Raw genomic sequence first — 18,045 nt, 5'->3', positions numbered from 1 at the left:
CCTGTGTCTCCTGCTCTTTCTCTGTCTGCATTCACATTCTAACCCATTAATGGGATTTCTCCAGTTTCTCTCCCTATCAGTTGTTTTTCCGGCCTCTTCTTCATCAGATATGGAGAATCTGTATGCTCTTCTCAACTTTATCAATCTCTCTGGTCTCCATGTGTTGTCATTTTTCTCCCGTCTATCTCTTAGCAGGACTTACAGCGCATGAAATCTCCTCGGGGTGTTTAGTTCATCTTTTTGGCTTTTCGAGCAGTGGCCTCATTTCTTCTCTCACCCCTCCTCACTGTTACTTTTGGATAAGTGTATCTTATGAAGCATGTGCACTTTGAGGAATGACTCACGCTTGGACCGTTGGGTCTGGCCGTTGAGGGCTCAGCGTGTCACAGTGGGATGGAGGTGCTGGAAGGATTTTTTTTGGAGGAGGGGAATAAACTGCAAAGCATGGGCGAGGAAGGGAAACAGGGAAATATTGGTTCTACAAAAATATTAAGCAGTACAACCATTTTCAACATTGATAGTAGTATTTAAATGTTTCTTGAGCAGCAAATCAGCATATTATAATGATTTCTGAAGGATCATGTGACACTGAAGACTAAAGTAATGATGCTGAAAATTCAGCTTTTACAATTACATTTGAAAATATCTTAACATAGAAAACAATTGTTTTAAAAATATTTCACAATATCATATTATTACTAAAAAAATTTACTGTTTATTGTTAGTTCATGATACCTAATGTATTATTTGTGAATTTATGTAATAAGTTTAAATTAATTATTTCAATCAATTGGGTCTTATTATAAAGTGTTGTCCATTTTATAATTAAATGAATAGTTCACCCAAAAACGAAGGGAAAAAAAATGAAGAGAACATTTTCTCACCCTGATGTCGTTCTAGACTGTTTCAGTGGTTTTTGTATATCAATGAAAATCATACAATGATTGGACCCCATTGAATTTCATTATATGTACATTAAAAAAAAAATACTTTTGTGTTCCACAGAAGAAAGAAATGCATGTCTCTCTCTCTCCCTCTCTCTGCTTCTCTTGTGGTGATGGATGAGGCTGTCTGCCATCAGCATTAATTGCAGCTGTTAAACCAAAAACTAAATTAATGGACCTTGGTCAGGGAACGGTCATATCTGAATTAATCTGGCGCACGTTCATTTTTGTCAAAATTAATAGACATGCTAAATGAATGCTAAGTGAAAGGGTTGGTTAAAGCATGTTCTTGTCTTATCAAATTAGTGTAAAACCTAGTCAATATAAGATGCTTTAGAAGCGTTATGTTACGAACTAGAAAACCTGCTTGTATTTCATAAGCAGGATACAAAAACAGGTGCTGTATTAATTTGGGTGCTGTGGATTATGGGATTGTGAGATGGCTAAAACAGGATTTTTGGAGTTTGTACAACCATGCCATTGAACCTCACTGTGTTTAGATTTTTTTTTTGCATTGGGTGAATGTTATTTTGTTATACTAGACTTAGAGTGTGTGTGTGAGATTAGTTGCTGTTTGCGGTGCGATCTGTGTGTGAATGAAAAAAGCTGCTTCATGGTAATTTTCTCTAAATATAGGTTGAAACGCTATATGCTCCAGCATTCATTTCCGTCTCACTGAGAGATTATTGAATCAGCTTTAATGTAGAATTGAAGTTCATTTGATAGTGCTGCATGGCTGTTGTGTATAGTAGATAATTCATGCAGATTAATGAAGCTGCTTATATGTTTGTTTAAATTATCATGTATAGTAGGTGGCTTCTGGAAGTAAAAATCACATTCATTTTCTCCAGAAAGATTGTTTTTAAAAATACTAGCGTATTCTTATCTCAAACTGATGAAATATTTGAATATTTGGCACTATTTTTGCACAAATATATTGTATTTTTTTATAATTGAATTTTATTCAACAAGGAGGCATTCAATTGATCAAAAGTGACAGTAAAGGCATATATGATGTTACAAAATATTTATACTTCAAAATAAATACTGTTCTTTTCAACGTACTATTTATCAAAGAATCCTGAAAAAAGTCACGTTTCCACAAAAAGATTAAGCAGCACAACTGTTTTCAACATTGATAAGAAATGTTTATGAGTACCATATTAGAATGATTTCTGAAGGATCATGTGACACTGAATAATGTAATGATGCTGAAAATTCAGCTTTGCCATCACATAAATTCATTACATTTTAAAATATATTCAAATAGCGACTTTCAAAACCATAAAATCTTACCGACATCAAACTTTCAAAAGGTAGTATATTTGACTTTTAAGATTTAGTTTTATATTGTTCTGATGTCAAGTTTTATATTGTCATTGTTTTATTTGATATTTGATTTCATTTGCAATGGTTCAAAGGATGCCTTATTAAAGATAAGTAAAATATGCAGTCATGTCTTTTTGAAGGTTTTTATTGTTATAATTTCCCCGAAATGAAAGTTTATGAATTATTTCTGAGCTGGTTGGTTTCATTTAGTCTATTTATCGAATATTTTTTTGAAATACTTGTGGGAAAAATACTTTGTGATTCAAGGACCCTGAAAAAATGGGCAATCACTATTTTGCCCTAACTCCCTCTAATTTTCCCCTCTGTTTCTACAGAATGCAGAAGTCTCTGTCTTTGAGGTCAACATCCGCTTCATTGGAGGGCTTCTGGCTGCATACTACCTCTCCGGACAGGAGGTACATTGTTATCACTTCTTATTGATTTTTGTGTTTCTTCTCTGTCTGTGCTGTTCCGTTCTGTAGTTATTTTGTATGATGGAAGTGTGTACAGGCCTCCACATAGATGAAGTTCTGGACAGAGAGTTCATCTAAGGCCAGTGATGTTGGATCAGAGAACTATGAACAGCTTTTTCAGGGGAAATAAATGTCCCTCTTTCAAGCCCATGTTAATTAACGCTTCCCTTCTGTCTTATCTGCCCATGGACATTAATGGAGAAGAGCACAAATACTCTCTCTCTTTCCCCCCTCACTGAGTAGCATATCTCTGCCACTGCATATCACAATGTTCTCCTCCTTTTAGTCTGAAGGTGAAAATGCAAAGGAATTAAACCGCAGCCATGCGGCACGACCTCGCTGCCACTCCACACACTTCATTAGATGAGTTTAGATACTGGACGTGAAACTCGCCACACTTGCATACAAAGTCTTCATGCTGGTCTGTCCCCTGCCTGCCTCTCTGTCCCCAGTGACCTTTTGTTCTGTCAGTACAGTGTTTGGACATGCCTGGGTGTCAGACCTTCAGTCAGTTTCAGCACAGTCACATTATGTTCATCGGAGTGTTTCCTACATATGTGCTGCTGTCATAGACATGCAATACAGCATGTGCCGAATGTTGGAGGCAGAGTGTCAAAATTACTAGTGTTTGTACTGCCACTGGCAAACACAGAGAGAAGAAGAGTCATTCAATCTTAAATCATTAAATCAGGATTAACAGTGCATTTATATATGTAGTAATTACACATCGTCGCCAAAAAAGCTTTGTACAGGCAACAACATTTACAGAGATTTCGTTTACGTAGATCAGAATCAAAGCAAGCGTTAGAAATACTGAAATGTTGGTATAGCTTAAACAAAATCAGTGCTGTGCAGATACAATTTAAGTTTGTTTTGTTTTGATGGGTTTTTAAATTTAAGTTTTTTTGTTGTTTTTTTACTTTACTTTTGGTCCTTTCTTTACAGTAGTTTTTGAGTTACTTTTTTTTAAAAGACGCACAATAAATATGTATATATTTTTAAATTTACAGAATCAATCAATATTCTATATTTAATTGCGCTGCTCATTTCCCCTATTTTTACATTTAGATTTCATTTGTCATCAAACACTCACCAAAACTTGATAATTAGAAACACTAATAATTTAATAATATAATTAAATATAATCAGGTAATCTTTTGTAAATCTCAAAATGAATATTGATTTTTCATGCTCTACAATTATTTTGTGATTCCTAAATTCACTTTATCTTTTTAATTATACATTTTTAGGTTTTTTTTAACGTTTTATTCTTAAAGCTGCCGTCGGCAAAGTTTTAGAAAAAAACCCGCGCTTCTAACTCCACCTGGAGCGTGTTATTTGTTTTGCAAAAATCCACAGCTCCCGGATCATCGGGTCCAATCAGCGCAGGGGGGTGTGAGATCTGACTGTCAATCACAGATCGGGCACACGCCACCCCTCGCGCACGTTACAATCACATGCACACGCCTGAAGTTCGCGGAAGTTCGCGCAGTAACGAAGAGTGATGGCGGAAAATCAAGTAAGCTCATTTAGAGTATAAATGACGTTAGCAATTGCAATCTATCGGTAGATTAGCCAGGACAGCATACCTCCAAATAATCCATGGTGTTGATGGATGCTGATGAGACGGGCGCGTTCACTGAAAATCTGGTGCACACACACTGACGAGCATGAACTCGGTGGGAGGGTATTCGTTGATAGTGGGGGAGGGGCATGAGAGTTGTAAACATTCAAAATTTTGCCTAAATCCACTCAATCTGCCAGACTTGCCGACTGCAGCTTTAATTTAGTAATTAGACAAAAATAGTATAGCATTTTAATCTTGGTCATTTATCGGCCATAATATGAAAATTATCATCTTATTGCTATCGCCCAGAACTACCTTTAATCTGGCGCTTTAATTTCTTACAGTAGCTTTTGAGTCACTTTTTCGTAAACATATGCATACTCTCTTGGTAGATCTTCAGCATTATGGGAACCAAAGTGTCTTTCTCCATTGATGACCATTCAAAAGCACTGAGTGCCCATGAGCAAAGATGGCTGATTTAAAATTGCTTTCTTTCAGGGGATCATGCAACAGCCAAGAAGTTAACTTTGAGATTTATTGGAGGGCTAATGATAACTTTCTCTAGGTATTATTCTCTAGATCTCCTTGGTGCAGGCAGAGTGTCTACATATGTCCTCTATGCGGTGTAGGCAGCATGGAGCAGATGCCAGAGGCAGTGACTGAAGGCAGTGTGTCGTAAACTGAAAAACCATGCCTCTTTAATAAGAGATTTTTGATCAGACATGATGGAGAAAGCCGCTGAGGGTAGAGGGAATGAAAGCGAGTCAGGAGTAAAGAGAGTTGTGTACTGGACTGATGTCCAGCTGGTGTTTCTCGAGAAGAGAATTTGATCTGAAGAAACGAGGACTCTGTACTTTATCAGCTCTGGAGGTTATCTCTCCTGTGCAAGACCACATCCTCTCTCTCTCTCTCTCTCTCTCTCTCTCTCTCTCTCACTCTCTCGCTCTCGCTCTCTCTCCTGTCAGCCGGCTCTAGCAGAACCCCTATGCAGTGATGGATGATGTTTACTCTGCTGTCCCTCTGTCCTCTCTTCCACTGTCTTTTGATCCTCTTGTTTTTTCTTTTATCATTTTCTTTCATCTCTTTCTCAGTCCCCCTCCCATGTTCCTCAGCTCCTCTCACCCCTGCATCTCTTGGCAGTGTTATTTCATGATGGCAGAGAACAGTAGTTTGGTACATGCTGTACCATGATGGCAAACTCTTTTTAATTGACAGCCATTCAAAAGTAGTTAGTAGCACAGTTATATTCAACCCAGGATCATCGGAAATACTTGTATTGTTGTCATGAAATACTTCTGTGAAAGGTGCTATATAAATAAACTTTACATGACTCTTCTGCAAAACATACATATGCATACAATTCACTGCAGTTTCCAGCTGAAATTAATACTAGAGGCAGTAAAACACCAACAACTTAAATTATTTTTTAACAAAAATTACAATTACGGGGCAGATTACTGATTAATAAAGATTTTATTCTCTTTTACACGTTTCACTTTGGACATTTCAACTGCCTTGAAACGTGTTACAAGCAATGCAATATTTTGCAAAAATGTACCCACATGCTGTTTAATAAACCCGCATCTGCAATGGAGAAAAAATATAATTTCTTATATTATTTTTTGGGGCAATGTTTTTTTAATTTGATATTTTTTTTCTTATACACTTATGTCTTAAAATAAAGGGTCTTCAGTACAGAATCTTTATGTAGTTCTAAGGCACTGTAACCTAATACTAATTTTTAAAAGTAATTTTAATTTTTATATTTCAGTATTATTTTATTTTAATTTTATTTATTATTGTATAGTTTAACTAAAGGCATTCGATATATGACGTTGTATGTGAAGACCAGAAAGAAGCAGTTGTTCCTTTATGGTCATAAAAAGTGACTGGCTCAAAAACTTTTTTGAATAACTCTTTCTAAATGCTTCCTGGAATATGTATTTTTATAGATTTTTTTTCCTTCTGTGGTTAAGACCCTCATAACTTTTTCCAGGTAACTCACCGGCAAGCCAGCAATTTTGTAGACTTATTTCAGGTCTCATGTCTAACAGTAATTTTCTAGTGCATCTAGACAGCGTGTTTCTTCTTATCTTTAAAAGACAAATGCAGATTTTTGTGCAAAAATCAAATATCATTTTTTCTCCTTTTGCTCCTACAGATACTCTGACATTTTGGCAGTCTTTTCTGAGATGGTTCAATTACGGTGTGTTTGACAGCCCAGTTTCTGTACTAAATCAGTAGGTTTCTTTAAACACAATCCTGACGGAGGTTTTCTATCTTAGCATTTTTTTTTCAAGTCAAGTCATCTTCATTTATATAGCGCTTTTAACAATGGAGATTGTTTCAAAGCAGCTTTACAGAGATAAACATACAATTTACGGTAACAGAGATTGTTTTGGCTTTATAGTGATTTTTGAATAATGTTATTTCCAGCTAAAGTTAGTTTTGATTGATTCACTTCCAGCAAAATTATCATTTGTTATTACATTAGGGGCCACTAAGACGACGGCGTTCTCTCTAAACAGACTTTAAACGCGAACCTGTGACCTGATGGCGTTCACATGCGCATTAAAAATTGATTCTATAGTTATATTCGTTTGAATATATGTGCGCAGGTTTGTAATTTCCCTACAGACCATGGCTAAACAAACTACTTGTCTTGCCTATACATTTGATAAAGAATTTTGTTTTATTTTATCACTTCGGGGTACGCGAACCGGATTTTCAACAACGCTTTATCTGTAGAGTGGGAAAGGGATCCTCCATAGGGAGAGGATAGTTGACACTTCAGCACTGCATTGTCATCGGGTCCAGGCGAAGCTCCTTCGTCAGATCTGGATACGGCCTGGATCCGGCAGGCTGCGGGAAAACCTCGGGATAAACAAAGACACTAAAGTTAGCGTAGATGCCATTCTTCTTATGATGTAACGAGTACATCAGGAAGCCAAATAGGATCATAGGCTGTAAGTGAAGAACACAGGCAAATATTGGTTCTTTGTCTTGATTTGCACATTTATTACAGCAGAGATGGTGTGAGGAAATGGTGTTTGCTCCAGGCATTATGCACCAGTTATCTTTCTTTCTCCCTCTCACCCTCCCCATCACTCTCTATGTTGATGCGCTGTCCTGTGGTTGTATATCCTTCACAGTGGTGGAGAATATGCGGTGTCACATTAGGGAGCAGCAGACTCTTCTGTTGTCAAACACAGATCTCATCAAAGGCAGAACACAACCGCAGCCCCGGGCCCAGCAGAGGCAAGATAAGGACAGAGATTTAAGAAGGGAATTTGATGGATGAGAAGATGTTTGTCAACTACTCGTCTGCGTGTTTGATGTGCTGCAGACTTTGGTCATGCCATCACCTATAAAATCTCCTCTTGGAATACAAATAAGTGAGCTTTCTAGACTGGCATTTCCTTATAAACATATCTGGTTTTCTAGGAGCCTCTGGTTTGCTGCTGTATTGCTTGGTCTGTAGATGAGAACGTGTCCAAAAACACTCTGGAAACTGCCAGAAAGTTAACGTCATTGAGCGCCTAACAAGTGGTTATATAAAGATTTGTTTGGCTTTGTACATCTAGACCACCGGTGTTGGTGTTTATTTTGACATCCCAGCGGCGGTTTTGTTTTCCACACTCATCGATGTGAAATGAGACGCATCGTATGCTGGGCCAGCTGAGAACTGAGACGAAATAATTGGTCAATCTCTCAAAAAGTGTGCTGCTGGTGTTATTTCATCCCAAAATCAAAAGCAAGGGCGAATAAATTTAGCATTAAGAGGTTTTGCATTGTGTTTTTGATAAAAGTTAAAGGAATAGTTCACTTAAATAAATAAAGAAATTCTGTCATCATTTACTTAAACCTGCATGAATTTATTTCTTCTGCTGGACACAAAGGAAGATATTTTGAAGAATGTCGGTAACCAGACAATTGGCTTCCATAGTAGGAAAAAAAAAAATACTCTGGAAGTCAATGGAGTTCATCAACTGTTTGGTTACCGACATTCTTCAAAATATCTTCTTTTGTGTCCAGCAGAAGAAAGAAACTCATACAGGTTTGAAACAACTTGAGGGCGAGTAAATGATGACAGAATTGTAATGTTTAAGTGAACTTTTCCTTTAAGTACATTTCCCCAGTATCTTATTACTGTGACGGGGAAACATTTTCCTGTTACCTGTCATGTTTAAGAAGTTATTTAATTGTATACATCATGGTGAGAATAGTTATACTGCTTTTATGCTGATTTAGAAATTCATCAAACAAAAATCTATTTTTCCCAATAATAAGTCTTATGCGAATCACCATTGAGAATAATGGAAATGTAAAAAAAGCTTAAAAGTTAACATTGTAATGCATCACGGTAATGAGAATTTGGGGGAATAGTTCCCATACCAAATACCAACACATTCTATGCAATTTTACTTTGCAAATGTACACAATTTAAAGGTCATATATTGTAGTGAGAAGACTTTTTTTCAGTTACTAGAAGGCTTAAATAATAGTATGCTTAAATAACGAAAAACAACGATATAATTCCTTATTTTCTTTTTGTATTGGGGTGAAATATGTGAGATTCATTAATTGACACAACAAATCCAGCTGTGTAAACATTAAATTGGTGATTAATGGGTCTGAAGAATCTCCTGAGAGCGGCATCATAATGTAGTTCAATCAAGAGGAGCTTCCTTAATGATGTTTGTCTCTTTTTGACATCTTGTGCATTCTGACTGTTTTTCTTTGTAGACTCTGTTGTGTATCTCTTACATTTGTCTCGTCTTCTATAGCCATGCAGTTTATTTATAAACCTGGAGGAATCATTTTAAATAAAGGCAGAAAATGTGTTTGAAATGTAAATGTAGAAATGTACTGTCGCTATTTGCTTTGAGGAGATGAGAAGCTTTTGACTTAATGCGCATTAACATTCTCACAGACAACAGCCTAATTTCTTCATTAGACGACGTCTCCGGTGCTGTGATGCTGATGCTCTGATTGGCTGTGCTTGCGTCAGATTGGTGGTGTTTGTGTCTGCCTTGATTGGCAGCTCCCAATAGTGCTGCCATGGCGACAGATAGAATAAACACCAGGCAGAAGGTTTTTCATAAAAGGCTGCAGATGCACAAACACACTGAGACCCAGAGCAAGAGTGAGGGCAGAAATTTCAGCTTTAACCCTGAACCCCTGGGGAATCCACTGTACAAACACTCATTCCCTCCATTTCCAATGTGTTCCCCATAATCTCTTTATATGCTTCCGTTAGACGTTTAAGGCACATCTCAGGCTGAGGGCGCCATAGTGTATGTATTTGTGTGTGTGTGTTTGTGTACAGAGAGCAGAAGCTGTATCGTGGGGAATGTCCATGCTCATATCCTCATATGTGTAATAACAGGATCATCTCTGGCGCTTATGATCTGCATCAACCAGATTAGGCTTCAGCTTTGGAATCTGCATTCTGGGAATTATACACGCACGCGCGCGCACACACACACACACACACACACACACACGCCGCTCCAACTAGTAATCCTGAGGGAAGCACTCATTCAGCCTAAATTAGCTTCTCTCTGTCTTCTGTCTTACTCTCTGCCTGTGTCTCACATTTCTCACAGTTCCTCTACTCTCTCACCATTTTCTTGTTCTCCTTCATTTTCTCCATCCTCTGAGTGACCATTTGCACCTGCTTTGTTCAACATACAAGACTTATTTTTAAAACATAAAAAAATCTTTTTTTTTTCTTTGTCCCCAGCCTTGTTTTTCTCAAAAATAGCTTTATTTAGCCAGTTTTCTTTAGCAAACAACACCGCACTTTGGTATTTCTGTCATCTTGCTTGCTTGTGTGTGTTTCAGAAATATCTGAAAGGCTGTGTACACTCCTCACACATCTATTCTAGTGAATTGCAGTGCATTTTAATAGACTCCACATAAACATCCTTCAGACAGGCTGGAAATAAAAACCTCAGCAGTGGCTCGGGCAGCTGTGCAGTTTGTCTGAGAACCAGAGGTCTTTTCTCTGCTGCGACTTCATTTTATCTTTCGTCCTAAAAACATGATCAACCGCACAGGAGAAGTCTACCTGAGAGTCATCAGCACAAGATATTTTCTAGCCATTGTTGCACAAAAGCACTTGGTGGGATTGCAGAGTTGGTGTCAGACGGTCTCGCTGAAATTGATGACTACTGCTGGGGGGGAAATAAAATATTGATTGTTGCACATTTGACATCTACTCCTCAAATAATATCTGCGCTGTTGGAAGGGTGAAGTCATTCTTTCTGTGTCTATGCTGGAGAAAGAAAGAGATTGTAAAACTAATCCGTTAATTGAGCTATTTAGTCCAAATTTTCTGAAGAGACTCGATCAATTTATATGATGAACAGATTGAATTTAGGCTTTTATTCATACCGGTATATAAACATTAATTAACACACATCAGTCGTGGTAAACGGAAGCTCAAGTATGTTCGCTTGACATGCAAGAACCAATGAGGTTCATTCTCGTTTTAAGCAGCACGTTTGAGCTTAAAGGGCATATTGCAGGTTAGAGGACCCAACGAGTCAATGTATAGAAAAACAATGTAGTAATTAGATTTTCTTTAAAATATACTTAAAAAAACGTTACATTGGCTTCTGGAGTCGTTTTTGTGAGAGAATTTTACTTCCGCATCTGAAAATGGGCGTGACGGGCGTGACGTAACGGGCGGGAGAGCGGTCGATTCAAACTATTCAAACAACAGGAAAACAATGGATCGCAATGACATTTCGGACTTACTCGTATGACAGACCACGGACGACAGCCTTACAATTATGAGCCTGCTATGCTACCGAGAGAGCAGGGACAGGCCAGGATTAATGTTAGACAGAACAACGGTCAGAGGAGACACACATTATTGCAAAAGTATTATTATAAAAAAACTTGCGTGGAGTGAGTGTGCGCAGCCGCAGTTTATTGCATCACTTAATCACGCTATTTTTGATTAGCCTAGCTGTCAGATACTGAGTAAACATTAGAAGAACAGGCCTATTCAATCTTCCCTGGATGTTTTTTTTAAGAAGAAATTAAATAATAGCAATCAGGAGAATGGAAGCAGGAATAAAAAAATGAGGACTATAGTGCTGTCGGCAAAACATTATACCACTGCAATAAAAACTGCACTGCAACAAAAAGGTAAGGCATATGTGTTTTTATATTTAATGCTGTTCACTGTGAGTTTTAATTAATAGTGTAATAGAGTTATTAGTGCATCGTTCATTCTGTTTGGTAAAATGTGGTGTATATCGTTCGTCGATAATGTCGTTGTTCTACATGCACAGAGGGGAATGCAGGCCTATTTAAAACGCCGCCACGGCAGGTGTCGTGGTGAGAGACCACCGCTAACTTATAGATATAGCCTATATACACGTTCGCTAACGATATACATTGTGCTCACAATATTGTACAGATTATTACCATCGTATATCAGTTAATAGCAAAGCTATTATTGGTCATCTAGGAGTATTGGAATTTACCAATAACAGAATAAACTATCTTTGATCAGGCGCGTACGTCATGCTCATTAATATCCATCCAGACTAACGTTACATGATATAACTTAGCGTTTTCTCATCGAGAGACAGATAGATATTTTTATTCCTGATATACACGTTTTTGTTCCTCCGATCTGAAGTGAACGCTACACACGACCGCGTTTTTCGAAGCCAATGCGGAAGAGAAATCCCGTCTCTACAGCTGCACAAACCGCACACCGCACACAGGCACGATAGATATACAGCAGCACCGTCCCTTTTCTTGTTAGGAAACCTGTGGACTCGATGTCCTGACAGGCCGGAGTTTTTGCAACCTCCACAAACACAATAATTTACCATGACGATGATAAATTAAAATACAAAAACTACCGAAAACACTGATTCACGACCGCTCTCACTGACTTTTTTTTATTCGATGCCACAAGAGGTTTTACATATTCACAATATCACATTAACATTAGCTGCCAGGAAATAAAAAATACAAAAAAAGTTTTACATAAAATCCAGTGCTTTCAAAGCATTACATGTTTTCATAGCTTTTTTGTTTTTAGTTTGTTCCAAGAGATGTACATATAATGTGAAGTCATTTATAAAATGTGAAAAAAGCCCAATTCTTTTTATGTATATGGTATTTTCCTAATAAAACAAATAACTGTATAATATGTTGTTCTTTACATTCCAAATTGTCATTCTGAGTATAAAAAAGCAAATTTACCCGCTCTACTGAATACAAACCTATCTGCGCTGCTGAGGCTCCCTCCCTCTGGTGACGTAAAATGACGCGTGCTGAAAAAAAAAACGTTTTTTACGAGCAGTCAAAGAAACGCTCACTTTATCTACTAAATTTGTGCCCTTATGTCGTTTTAAAACATTTTAAATCCTCCATTACCTTTTCATATGGTATTTTCATACAAGGTTATATATTAATTTAGATTTTTTTTTAACCTGCAATATGCTCTTTAAGAACCAATGAGGTTTGTTCTCGCGGGTCAAGCAGGTTCGGTTGAGCTTCTGTCTGTATGTTGTAGGGCTGGGTACCGAGTTCGGTACTTTTTAGGTACCGACCGAATTGCCTCGATACTACCGAGTATCGAAACATGTCTTGTTTTTCGGTACCACATTTCGGTACCTAAGTGGTTAATCTCGTCAAAGTCAGTGAAACAATAAGCATGCAGCATGATTGGCTGTGGCGGAAAAACACTAGTTTACGCGGCTGCCCAGAGACGCGGCTCGTCGCACGTGAGGCTGCAGTGTGTGTGTGTGTGTGTGTGTGTGTGTGTGTGTGTGTGTGTGTGTAAGCGTGCGTCCCAACCCAGATAGATAGAAAATATGTGGAAATGATCCAAAGTGTACCTATGTCATGTGCCAGACTCGATGCCAGATGCACGCGATGCAATATTTTCGACAAGATCATTGCTGCCAAGACCGGCAACACGGTAAATCTAGGCACTGAAGCGCACAAAATACACTTGAGAGTAATGGTGTTCACATCGAACGCGAATAGAGCGTCAAATACGCGTCTATCGCGTCTAGTTCGACGCTTGAATCTCCAGCTCGAGTTCAAATTTTTCAACTTGCGCGGAAGACGTTCGCGGCAAACGCGTCACCCAATTCGCGTCATTCGCGACGCCCGGCGCGAATGATGCGTCTATTCGCGTCTTTGCATTGACTATGTATGTAATCTACTCGCACAAATAATTAAATTCGCGTTCGGTGTGAACACACCATTAGTAAACACTTGTTCATTAATAAATAATTAAAATATCTCCTTGCTATTGTTTCCACATCCATAATCATTAGGCTACTTTTGCCAGTGCTTTGCTGCAAGCTTCACGTGCAGGTATATATCCCGCCCCCCAGTAGCCTATATTTAATTTAATTCACATTTATTTGAATAGCATTTTTCACAATACATATCGTTTCAAAGCAGCTTTACAGAAAATGCATGTCTAAATTACAATTTAGAGTGATCTGTTATCAGAGGTGCATTAAGTTAAAGCAGAAACAACGAGCTCATTGAAGTAAAGAATACATGTTGTTAAATGATTAGGAAACATAGAAAACTTTAGCATTGGTGCTTTTTTACAAACTCAAAATATGAGTGTAAAAAAGTCAACAAACTGAAAAAAAAATTAGGTAATGTTATATTGTTAAACCTGGTTACATAAAATTGGTATCGAAAAAAGTATCGTTCAGGAACCGGAATCGAAGTCAAGGTATCGGTATCGGTACCGAACATTTTGTTACGATACCCAGCCCTAGTTTGTTGATCAATGTTTATATGTGAATAAAAGCCTACATTCAATGTTCATCATATAAAGTGATCGTGTCTCTTCAGAAAATTTGGACTAAACCGCTCAATAGACCAATTTCCAGCCGACGTCACAGTTGCGTCACGGCACTAGCTGGTGGCAGAACAAAGGGAAAACTGGAGGCGGCAAATACAAACCAGCACAGATTCGGCTACAAAATAAGGATCTTAAATTATTCTTCTTATTATTAAATGTCATCTTGTTGTGTTGTTGGGTGCAAGAATCAATGAAAAATGAATATGCTTTATCTGCATTTTTTTTATTTCTAGAAAATATTCACCTCATTAAAATTGCACCGTAATGTCACTCTTTACATTGTCGTCTTCATCGCGCTGGCTCAGCAGAACTGCGGATCGTACCACACAAGTCTTGTACTTGACCATTCAGCACATAGTTATAGGCATCTAAAGATTTATATGCCCTCTGTTTCTCTATCGGGTAGGTGTAGAAGTCAGGCCACTCAACCGGAGGTAGCGTTAACGTTAATACTGTCAGATCCTCAATCAATGAGTGTAAGGGTCGGCCAATCTGGTTCCGTCCGTTAAAATTAACTTTTGCAAAAAACAATCGTGGTCCTGGACAGTGAGCGACCTTGCACATTAAGATAAAATCGGATTTTCTCCAGCCATTGTTAAAAACAAGCTAACAAAACTTGCAGACTTTACGTTAGTGAAGCGGCCAGAGGGATCGTTCTGCCACCACCTAAGCTCCGCCCACAGAAAAACGTCACCATGTTTACCAACTGAAAATTGGTCTATTCATCTGGATTAGTTTTACGATCTCTTTATGAACTTTTTAAAGCGTCAATGTGTCAGTTGCGCAGCAGTCAACGGAGGGACAGAGAGCTCTCAGATTTCATCAAAAATGATCTTCATTTGTGTTCCGAAGATGAACGAAAGTCTTACGTGTTTGCAACGACATGAGGGCAAGTAATTAATGACAGAATTTTCATTTTTGGTGAACTATCCCTTTAATGGACTTTTCATTACAGGGTTAGAACTAGCAGCCTTCCATTTACCAGCTCTGATTTCACAATGCCACACCAAAAACAAGTTTTCCAATCATGCTGTCAAGAATAGGCTTTATGCCGAGCGTCACGTGACCAAGCCGGAAAACAGGTCACATCGCTTCCGATTCAGGTCTTTTGTATGTGCTTCATGAAATTTTTTGCGGTTTTACTCAAGATAACTTAAAGGGATAGTTCACTTTGAAATTAAATTTTTATTTATATGTTTTAGCTTACCTCCAGTGCATCCAAGATGTAGGTGTCTTTGTTTCCACAGTATCTTCAATTTTGATAATTTTAGGTAAAACCGTTGTTGTCTGTCAGTCATACAATGGAGGTGAAGGGGGTCCTCCTCAAAGAGCAGTCAAAATTAAACATTATTTAATGACTCGTAAATGTAAGTACACATTGATGCCCTAAGACACGAAACGAGTGGTTTTTGTGAGAAAACGAACAGTATTTATATTGTTTTTACCTCTTGTAACCACAGCCATGTCCAAGTTATCTGAGGGCGCGGACGCTTCCGTGTGTGACGTGTACGCAGACTGGTGCATAGATAAACTAGATGTCGCCTTGGCGACGGCAGTTCATTGGAACGAAACCTTAGCCAAGGCGACATCTAGGGTATATATATCTATGCACCAGTCTGCGTACACGTCACACACGGAAGCGTCCGCGCCCTCAGATAACTTGGGCATGGCTGTGGTTACAAGAGGTAAAAACAATATAAATACTGTTCGTTTTCTCACAAAAACCACTTGTTTTGTGTCTTAGGGCATCAATGTGTACTTACATTTACGAGTCATTAAATAATGTTTAATTTTGACTGCTCTTTGAGGAGGACCCCCTTCACCTCCATTGTATGACTGACAGACAACAACGGTTTTACCTAAAATTATCAAAATTGAAGATACTGTGGAAACAAAGACACCTACATCTTGGATGCACTGGAGGTAAGCTAAAACATATCAAAAATTAATTTCAAAGTGAACTATCCCTTTAAAAGGAGCACGCAAAAATGAGCACAACCAATGTCCCTAGCATGTGCAGATTGATATTTAAAAGTTTTTTAATTTTTCTTCTTCACACTAACGTTTAGATATTTAAACAGCATAAAACACCAATAACAAAGTGAACTTAGTAGGTTAGCTGATTACCTTAAAAAACCATAGATATCGTAGTTAGTTCTTACGGCCGTTAACACTTTCTCTGACAAGCGGATGCAATGAGACCTGTTTTCCGGTTTGGTCACGTGACGCTCGCCATAAAGCCTATAGGCTTTTCTTTGCTTTGAATGTGTCCATCTGCAGCAGCAGTAGTTGTTGATGTTAAACTACAGCTTTTCGCAAAGGTTGTATCAGCTAAAATTATGAAATTTATGACAAGGGCAAACAACCCCAGTGCATCATCTCCCCTCTTGACAGTCAGTGAGTAAACACATTCAGGTGTGGTGTTCATTGGGTATTTATTCTGTGTGTTTTCCTCTTTCTTTCTTTTTGTATGAGGCAGTATAGTCAGTTCCCATCTGTTGAGCTTGTGGACAGCGTTGGTTGTCTACGGGGTGAATCTCACAAAACCAATCAACAAACCATGTCTTGGTCATATTTCACCTAAAATAAAAAAAGAATGTTGTTTTGATAAAAGAAAAACGAAGCCTGTTTCAAAATCATTCGGGTTTTTTTTTTTTGCATTGTTCATTTGTGTCAATATACACAACTGTTCAATAGTTTGGGGTTGGTAAGACTCTTTAATGTTTTTGAAAGAAGTCTGTTCTGCTCACCAGGGCTGTATTTACATGATCAAAAATTCAGTAAATACTGTAATATTGTGAAATATAACCGTTTTCTATTTGAATATATTTGTAATTTATTTCTGTGATGGCAAAGCTGAATTTTCAGCATCATTACTTGATTACATCAATTTTGAAAACAGTTGTGCTGCTTAATATTTTTGTGGACACGATACATTTTATTCATTATTTCTGATGAATAAAGTAAAAAAATATATATATATATATTTTTCGGTCACTTTTTTTTAAACAATTTAATGCATCCTTGCTGAAAAGTATGGAAGCAAATAAGAGACATAACTATTTGAAATTTAACAGCCACTGAATACTTAGTTTTGAAATATTTTATTTTGAAAAACATTTATCTGAATTTATTTGCTCTGAATTCACCCCTTTGAAATAATTTTACTTTGGAAACCATGTATCTGAATTTATTTGTTTCGAATTTACCTCTTATTTGCTTCCATAGAAAAGTATATACAATTTTTTTTTTTTTATCTTATCATTCAGTAACTTATTAACAGTAGTGCACATTATTTAAATTGTATATTATTATTTAAATTGTAAATTATATGTAGGGTATGAAAGTATTTGTCTCTGAATTTAATTACATTTTTATTTAGCAGGATTTCTAATCACTTTTGAGAATAATTGGAATTACATAGTCAAAATATTATGATAAAGATAATTCTTTAATTGCCATAAACAGTAAAGCTCAAAGAATCTTAATGTTCCTGAATAAGCTACATTTTCATTATGGAATTGTGTACATATAATTGTTTATTTTACCCCTAAATCAAAAGAAAAAAGACCCTGGCACGTTTTTGTGTGATTCATCCACAGAGTTTTTTATAATTATATATCTTCCCTAGAGCTGACTTGACTCTTTCTGTCCACCTGTGTGCTTTGTCTCCCTTGTGGTTCATAATTTATTTCTCCTCTCTGTCTCTTTTAGGTTTTTAAGGTGAAAGCTGTCCAGCTGGCAGAAAAGCTGCTTCCTGCCTTCAACACCCCAACAGGCATCCCCTGGGCCATGGTCAATTTGAAGAGGTAAGTTCCATACACACCTTGCCTTTCACTCCTACATCCTTTCTCTCCCTTTTTT

The 18,045-nt window shown here is 37.5% G+C and overlaps 1 protein-coding gene across 1 annotated transcript in view; it reads left to right on the top strand.

Annotated features, from left to right (window-relative positions):
• The window catches only part of man1a2 (mannosidase, alpha, class 1A, member 2), a 108,926-nt gene that overhangs the window by 72,861 nt on the left and 18,020 nt on the right, over positions 1-18,045 (top strand). The window contains exons 6-7 of the mRNA XM_056241580.1: positions 2,609-2,689; positions 17,896-17,990. Of these exons, the coding sequence (XP_056097555.1) occupies positions 2,609-2,689; positions 17,896-17,990 (176 nt within the window). The remainder of the gene's footprint in view (positions 1-2,608; positions 2,690-17,895; positions 17,991-18,045) is intronic.

This window comes from Rhinichthys klamathensis, unplaced genomic scaffold, assembly GCF_029890125.1.
Source record: "Rhinichthys klamathensis goyatoka isolate OS25496 unplaced genomic scaffold, OSU_Roscu_1.1 h1tg000021l_1, whole genome shotgun sequence".
Taxonomy (NCBI): Eukaryota; Metazoa; Chordata; class Actinopteri; order Cypriniformes; family Leuciscidae; genus Rhinichthys; species Rhinichthys klamathensis.
Note: the sequence above shows the minus strand (reverse complement) of the source record. Positions and strands in the feature narration are given on the sequence as shown.